At 43.9% G+C, this 8,505-nt stretch overlaps 1 protein-coding gene across 2 annotated transcripts in view; it reads left to right on the top strand.

Moving 5' to 3' along the window:
- SMIM19 (small integral membrane protein 19) overlaps nucleotides 1-8,505 on the top strand; it is a 38,106-nt gene that overhangs the window by 24,516 nt on the left and 5,085 nt on the right. Inside the window, exons 1-3 of one of the 2 annotated variants that reach the window (XM_023760836.1) lie at nucleotides 1,538-1,557; nucleotides 3,890-4,027; nucleotides 6,517-6,641. In XM_023760836.1, the coding sequence (XP_023616604.1) occupies nucleotides 3,894-4,027; nucleotides 6,517-6,641 (259 nt within the window). In that variant the 5' untranslated portion in view covers nucleotides 1,538-1,557; nucleotides 3,890-3,893. Of the gene's footprint in view, nucleotides 1-1,537; nucleotides 1,558-3,889; nucleotides 4,028-6,516; nucleotides 6,642-8,505 lie in introns of those variants that run through there. The other variant, XM_006097034.3, reaches the window with a different exon arrangement.

The following is an 8,505-nucleotide window of genomic DNA, read 5'->3' as shown; positions in this document are numbered from 1 at the left end:
AAAATTTGGGGTCAGGGCCGGAAAAGATTTAAGGGCGGGGGAATCAAGATCCCAGGTGCCAACCCCCCCCCCCCACCCCCCCAGGTCTTGTGTTGACATTTGGGGCAGGTTTTTCCTGGGGAAACCACCACCGTCATCCGGGGGCCTTCTGTAAAATGGGAGCGTAGTGCCTTCCCAGCAGGTGGTTGTGAAGCTTTAAAGGAAACATGTTGGAACATGTGGCCGGGCCCAGCACGTGAACCCTCGAATGTTACTGCCTGCCCCCCTCGGGTTCTTCCTCCCGGAGGCCTGTGTTAGCCTGTGCACCCTTCCGACTCGAGGAAGCCCATCCGTCAGTGTTTCAGAGGACTGAGAAGGAGAATCAGTTATGCGATGGACTGTGTGATGAGGAACTCTCGGAACCGTATAAGGCCGTGGTTCTCAACCTGTGGGTCGCGACCCTTTCACAAGGGTCGCCTGAGACCATCGGAAAACACATATATAATTACATGTTGTTTTGTGATTAATCACTATGCTTTAATTATGTTCCACTTGTAACAATGAAATTGGGGGTCACCACAACATGAGGAACTGTATTAAAGGGTCGTGGCATTAGGAAGGTTGAGAACCACTGGAAGTGTTTCTAATCTGAATTTGTATCAAAATAACCAAGCACTCTTCGAGAGACAAAAATGATAACATTCAAGACACGGTGACAAGTGATAATCCGTTTTAGAGCCACCTAGACATGATATCAGGAAGCTAATTTTAAAATTTATGATATAATCATTAATCCCTAGAAAACGTCTAGTTGTCAGCGTAAAAGTCTATCAAACTAAGACCAAACCCTAGTTGTCATATTTTACCAACTTTATCTCTGGGTGTTAATATGTACCTGGGACTTAAGTCAGCTCACCCAGGCATCTTACGGAAATCGTTCAAGCATTACTGTCCAGGGAAAACGTAGGGGAAAAGTTTAGTTTTCCCAGATGATGAATTTGAGAAATCCATGAATCATGATCCAAGCACATGGCTCGTTACATTCGAATGCCCCTGGGCATCTTGCTTTTCACTCCAGAGGAAGGCTGTGGTGGTGTTCGGAACCGCTCAGGTGTCTGTGTGCGCTTGGTTGGACTGTGGCATGCTGGAAGGGGATGGTCGTAGTTCAGGCCACATGGGAGCCGTGGGTCTGTGCTGTGACTTCGGACAAAACCATTCTTTATTCCTGGCAGCCTTACAAAGCCGTGCCGTTGGTCATGATGGAGAAGTGGACAGGAGAGGTGTACCCTCAGGACAGATCTTTCACAACGATACCTCCAGTGCATTTCCCTGGAACTGTGGAACAGTACTGTCATTGCATAGCAATGATGTTGTCTAATAGCTGTTATATAACTCACGTTGAATTTTTACCATCTGGGTCAGCAACAATTTGAAATCTTCTGTAATTTGTAATTACTGGCATATTTGTAGCACGAGGAAGATAAGCTCTGTAGGACTACACCATTTAAACAGAATTTTGTGAAAAATTGAAGCCAGAAAATTAACCTGGCTCAGATCCATTCAGGTGTTAGGAAACAGATAGGAAACACTTTCATAATTTGTCAGATAAATGGCACCTGCCAAATGTTCTAGTGGCCACTTCTACGTTTCCTGCTTCTTTCCTGACTTGTTAATAACTCCCAATCCTGAAAGCTACCACCCTTGCTGCGTAATTGTTCCAGGCCTTTTTCAGCATCTTAAATCAGACATCTAAAGCCATCTCTTTTTGCCAAACACAGTCATTGTCTTTTTTTTTACATTTTGGAACCAACAAAATCATAAATCATAAGCAATTATTTGTCTCTGGTCTTCCAAAATTTTTCATTTCTAAAGTAGATTGATTACTATCAATCATAATTATTATATTCAGAGAAACTCTGGAGTTCAGTTTTAAGGAATAAGAATTGAAACTCTGTGCCAAATCCCCTCTGCCTCTTTTAAAAGAAAATTCACGGCCAGACTTTAATATATAGGATATGGATATGGTCTGATGTTGAATATTTAGATCTTTCATCTATAGATTACTATAAAGTAAGTTCTGTTTTATTATTTCCTGGCTAATTTTTACAAGACATCTTTATATTCATCAGACACCAATAGATGTTTTAGAGAAATTATTCTTGCCCTCAATGTTAACAGTTTAAGTTCAATGCCATTCACGATATTCACTTTATTGTAAATGAGTACCTTATGTCCCCAAATGTCTGACAAAGACTTCAGATGTCAGCAAGGGACAAACATGCCACCTGGCTTGGCAGCAGACCTCTGAGGAAATTTCATTAATTTTATGCAGAGGCACACTATAAGAAAGAAAACAGACTCTGTCCTTAATACACACTTATTAACTTACTGAGCCAAATCTACATTGTAGATTATTTTGGAAGCTTGCAGGACAGGTTGAAAATATTTTAGTGGATGAAGTTCTGCAGTGTCTTCATTGTTATAGAATATCTATGGGAAACTTGCAAAACAATTTTTTGGCCATTTCAGATACTCTTTTTCTTGGTAGTAGAAAATGGCTGTCTTATTCGTAAAAACTACCGTGCAGTTATCACCTATCATTTTGTTCAGCTTCCTTTTTATAGAATGTCTAAAATAACACTTCTGGATTTCTTTCACATATTAGGTCATTTTACTTAGACTTACCTTTTATGTCCAACACAAAGGAGGAACTCTCTCTTAAAGGAAAAATTCAGTTACCTTCCCAAGCACAAATAAGAAACCATTGCTCTTTTACGGCTAGTTGATACAGTTGCTATTACCACTCTTATTTTCTGTGGGAATGTCCAAAGAATGCATTTCCTTGAATAGAAGTCACAGCTGTGTAAATAGCAAAAAAGTTTAACTTTTTATCCTGTAGCTTCTTTCAACCACATTTGGCCAGTAAACCAAAACTAGATAAAGCTCCACACGGGAGGCTTGTGGAAGAGCCTTGTCATGGCTGTCACATCTTCTCTAGGCCGCAGTCACGAGTGCAGCACTTTTCTGAACATCACAGCCAGTTGTTTGGGCCGGTGTTTCAAAGTATTCAGTTGCTTTCATCTGGGTGATAGTCACTGTTTGGAGACTGTGCAGTGATATTCAGCCTGTGTCCCTTTACTAATATGATTTCTTAATCCCAAGTTTTAACCTTTATGTAGAAGCTGTAATGTTTCAAAGTAAAAAATAAGGGGAGGACACCCGGCTGGGTGTGCTCAGTGGATTGAATGTTGTCTCATGGACCAAGGGGTCCTGGGTTCGATTTCTAATCAGGGCACACGCCCGGTTTGTGAGCTCAATCCCCTGTGGAAGGTCTGCAGGAGGCAGCCAATTAATGATTCTCTATCATCATTGACGTTTCTCTCTCTCTCCCTCTTCCTTCCTCTCTGAAATCAATAAAATATTTTTTAAAAAATAAGGAGAGGTGATCAACCAAAGAACTTGTATGCATAAATGCATAACCCATGGACACAGACAACAGGGTGGTGAAGGCCTGGGGTGGGGGAGGGGCAGGCTGGAGAGGGTCAATGGGAAAAAAAGGGGGACAAATGTGATACTTTCAACAATAAAGGTTTAAAAATAAAATATAAGGGGGAATATGTTACATGCCTTAGTTATCTAGACCAAGGGTTAGCCAACTTTTTCTTAAAGGACCAGATTGTAAATATTTTAGGCTTTGAGAGCTGTGAGGCAAAAATCAAGGTTGTTATGTAGGTAATTATAACCATTTAAAATGTATCCGTTTGGAAATGTAAAACCATTCTTGGCTCCTGGGCCATAGAGAAACAGGCGGCAGGACTGAGGGTGGCCAGCAGGCCGTATGCTTGCCAGCCCTTCTCCAGTCATACCATCCCTCACTAACAGAAACCCTGTTCTTTTTTCTCTCTTTCAGCCACATGCCTGGGGATTACGGAGTGATGGGTGACGATGGCTCTATTGATTACAGCGTTCATGAGGCCTGGAACGAAGCCACCAATGTTTACTTGGTTGTCATCCTCGTTAGCTTTGGTCTCTTCATGTATGCCAAGAGGTAAATCTTTGAGTACTTCAGGGGAGATAAGAAACTGGGCATTTAAAAGCTCTGCAGGTTTGATTGTTTGATCTGAATTAAACGCACAAAAATAATGTCATCAACATTTTTGTTCCTGCTCTGATAGCACTGTCTACTTGTGCCCTTGAGCACTGGGCACTAAGGTTTGGCTTGGAAAACCCTGTTGCTTTAAGAGGTGGAGATTTAAGTGCAGCCCTTGGCACCCAGCCCAGCTCACTATACTCCCATTCTATCATATCTAACACAGCTCAATTTTATCACCCAGCCTGTGTTCACTGGCACCCTTGGATGAGCACACATGTTGTCCCATGTCCCTAAAATGCAGACACACTAACTCCTGTGTGTTTAGCAATTCTCTCTTTGCACATTTTAAGCGTTCCCTTCTGTTTCCTGTGCAAGACTATTTCATAGCACTTATCCTATATAATAAAAGGGTAACATGCAAATTGACTGGACAGCGGAACGACCAGTTGCTATGACACGCTCTGACCACCAGGGGGGCAAACGCTCAACGCAGGAGCTGCCTCCTGGTGGTCAGTGCGCTCCCACAGGGGGGAGCGCTGCTCAGCCAGAAGCTGGGCTCACAGCTGGCGAGCCCAACAGCGGTGGCGGGAGTCTCTCCCACCTCTGCGGCAGCGCTAAGGATGTCCGACTGTCAGCTTAGGCCCGCTCCCCACAGGAGGGTGCAGGCTGGGCAGAGGAACCCCCCCCCCCGCCCCCCCAGTGCACAAGTTTCGTGCACCGGGCCTCTAGTTAAACAATATTGGTATTATTCTGATTACTTGTCTATTCCACAAAAACTTCAGTCCCTTGAGAACAGGCCTGGTGTGTCACATAGTGTAAATTCTCAATAAATATTTCCTACTTTAATTCTAGATTCCGTAGCATAATGTAACTGTTCTCTCTCCTTTCCTTTTGTGGGGGGTGAGGGAGGGTGGGGAGGGTGGCGAGGGTGGGGAAGCTGCTTTGAAAAGGAAAAGCACTATTAGTTGAACTGAGTTGCTTCTGCTTATAGGCACATGCTTCATGGTATCCTCTGCCAAAGTCAAAAAGACAGTAGATAGCTCAAACTAATTAGTAATCCAGAAATTACAGATGTTTGGTCTGGGGAGTAGCTCAGAGCCTATATTTGCTCTCAGACATGCAGGCTCATCCTTCCTAGCTGCCTGAGCCCTGAAGCAGCCCACCCATTGGCTGTCTAGACTGTAGGGGATGGGTGAGGGAAGGCTCTACATATCAGCACTGGCCCACTTGCAAGAAACCATGTTCCACTAAAAATAGCCACTGCCTCCTCCCCACCCCACAGTTTTAAAAGCAGGGGCACTGTTATCAATTTTAAAAAGATGGCCATACAGAAGCTCCACTGAAGTCATGCTATTGTATACAAGAAATATGCGTATCCGTCATTTTCCAAAGTTAAGGTCTGCTCACATTTTGTTTATTGTAAAACCCAGAAAGTTACCTTTATTTGGAGGACATGAGAGGGAAGGGAAAAATCAGATATTTTCTCGTTTATGCATTTTTCCATAGAATACTTGGCTTTTGGAAGGGTAGGGAGTGAAAGCACAATAGAGGTACATCACTGTTGTGTAAAGTGGATTGTTCGGCTACTTTTCTTTTGTATATCCCTGTGGCTATACATATACAGCTTCATACTTTTTAAAAATACGTTTTTATTGATTAAAAGAAAAAGAGAGAGGGAGAGAGAGAGAGAAACATCTATTGGCTGCCTCACAACTGGGGATCGAACCTGGGCCATATGCCCTGACTGAGAATCAAATTGGCGACCTTTTGGTGCATGGAGTGACGCTCAAGCAACTGAGCCACAGCGACCAGGGCATACAGCTTCATACTTTTTAGTGAAAGAAAGAATACCTGCCCTAACCGGTTTGTTTCAGTGGATAGAGCGACGGCCTGCGGACTGAAGGGTCCTTGGTTGCGGGCACATCCCCAGTAGGGGGTGTGCAAGAGGCAGCTGATCCATGTTTCTCTCTCATCAATGTTTCTAACTCTCTATCCCTCTCCCTTCCTCTCTGTAAAAAAACCACTAAAATATATATTTTTTAAAAAAAGAAAGAATACCTGAGCCAAGGAAGCATCCACTGAGACAAAATAAAAGATGGATTCCTTGCCACTTAAGTCCTTAAATGTAGTTTCCGATCACAACGATCCTGAGAATATTATAGTCCTACTAGAGGCCTGGTGCACAAATTTGTGCACTGGTGGGGTCCAGCCCACCTGCCCCGATGGGGGCCGATCGGGGGCGGGGCTGGCCGGGGCAAGGGCCTGCAGGTGGTTTGCCGGCCAGCCCTGCCCCTAATCAGGGTGGGGATCCCCGTGGGAGATGGGGCCAGCTGGGGTGAAGGGCCATGGTCATTCCGGTGGTTCTGCCATTCGGTCACTGGGCTTTTATTACATAGGATAGGTATTAATACAGATCTCTCTTCTGCATTGGTTTTGTGTTTCAGGAATAAAAGGAAGATTATGAGGATATTCAGTGTGCCACCTACAGCAGAAACTTTGTCAGAGCCCAACTTCTATGACACAATGAGCAAAATTCGCTTAAGACAGCAACTGGAAATGTATTCCATTTGTAAGTAGATTCTGTGCTTTACTGTATACAGAAGCATGTTTAAAGTAGAATTTTTGGAATTAAACCCAGTTAGTAAAAGGTTATCAGAAATAGTTGATGATGAAACCCGAGTGCCCTTTTCAGATGCTCATCACAGTGATAGCCAAGGAGGTTTGCATGAAGTCAATGCTTCAGGACCCTGTGCGTGTACGGGCCTTTCCAAGACTCTGAGAAGAACCCTAGGAATGAATACATGGGGTCGTACTTTTGTAAATTTTGCAAAAAATTAGCTATTTTAATAATCAGTTGAGATTGCTATCTCTTCCTACTGTAATTTGCCCTCCTTTGTACCCCCGTCCCTGCGGAACAGCATGAAAGTGGTCAGGAACGTTTGGTAGAATCTACGGGAAAGTTGAGTTGGAGCTACTTTTAGTTGGGTTTTGAAGTTTTATTTATGGAATTTGCAGACAGTCTCTTCTATTATAAGTAAATTACTGCAAGCCAAAGCAGAAAGGAATGGCTTCCAGGAATATGGCATGTGATATTAATGTGCAAGGCCAGGGGTCATATCTCCATATTAACCCTTTGCACTCCACTGTCCCCTCTCAGGGGACATCGGAATTCTAGCATATCACTCGGATGTCCCCTCTCAGGGGACATTGCAGTTTATTAGTGATTACGGGGAATTGAGTTATTTCAACGCAACTTTTTGAGACATGCATGTTTCCCTGAAGTTTTATCTTGAAATGGCACAAGAAATTAAATCAAAATATCGTAAAATTACTAAGATATATACAAGAAATGTCAGCGGGTTTTGTGTCGGATTAAACAATAAACTACATATTCCCGATGTGGGACAAAGAAAACGGGACTGCATTGTGTGTTTTAACAGGAAAACACCTGGTGGCAGGCGTCAAACCACTTATTACTGTCAAACATGCACTAATCAGCCTGCAATGCATATTGGGGAGTGTTACAAAACTTATCATACTGTACAAAATTATAAACAATAAAATACTGTTTTTTTTGCAAATATACATTCCTTGATGTCACCCAATTCATATAAGTCCAATATCATTATAATACGTTACTTGGTTCCAAAATTATACTAAATAATACGAGGGTCTGTAAATGCACGTTTCCGCCGCAAAGTAGCGTCGAGTAGCTGGTAGCCAATGTCCAGAATGGTTCGGAGTGCAAAGGGTTAATATGTTCAATAGTACTGAACACGGTGACTATGTAGGTGGTGGGGAAGAAACAAAGTTTAAAATGTACGGCGTCAGAGAAACCAAGATGGCGGCATAGGTTAACGCTGGAGTTTGCTGCCTCGAACAACCACTTCAAAATTACAACTAAAAGATGGAACGGACATCATCCAGAACCACAGGAAGGCTGGCTGAGTGGTAGTTCTACAACTAGAAGGAACCGAGAATCAGAGGATGCGCAGTGCTGAAGTAAAATACTAAGGTGCGGAGTGTGCGCAGCGCGGGCTGGTGGCTGAGGGCGCGGTTGTCTGTTTCAATCCGGAGGGAGCCTCAGACTCTGAGCTCCAGATCCGGGCGAGTCTCTAGGGACCCAGACTCAAACGGGAGAAGCGGGACTGTCTGGCTTCAGTCCCTCCGAGGTTTGCAGCGGTTGCTGGGACAGAGAGGCAGAGCCCCTGGGGATGGACTGAGAGCAGCCATAACTGCTCCCTCCTCCGCCCTGTTGATCCTGTGGGACCCGCCCCGCCCAAGCCCTGCACAGAGCCATTTGCCGGATAGCCTCAGGCAAAGGCTAGATGAGCACCTCCCTAGAGGACAGAAGTTCTCCCACTGCAAACACAGCTGATTCTCACAGCCAGTTGGCCTGGAGGTCAAGTAGTAATTACCTACAACAATCAAGG

The sequence above is a fragment of the Myotis lucifugus genome, unplaced genomic scaffold (assembly GCF_000147115.1).
Source record: "Myotis lucifugus unplaced genomic scaffold, Myoluc2.0 scaffold_194, whole genome shotgun sequence".
NCBI lineage: Eukaryota > Metazoa > Chordata > Mammalia > Chiroptera > Vespertilionidae > Myotis > Myotis lucifugus.
The sequence above is the reverse complement of the archived record's forward strand: the minus strand, read 5'-3'. Positions and strand labels throughout refer to the sequence as shown.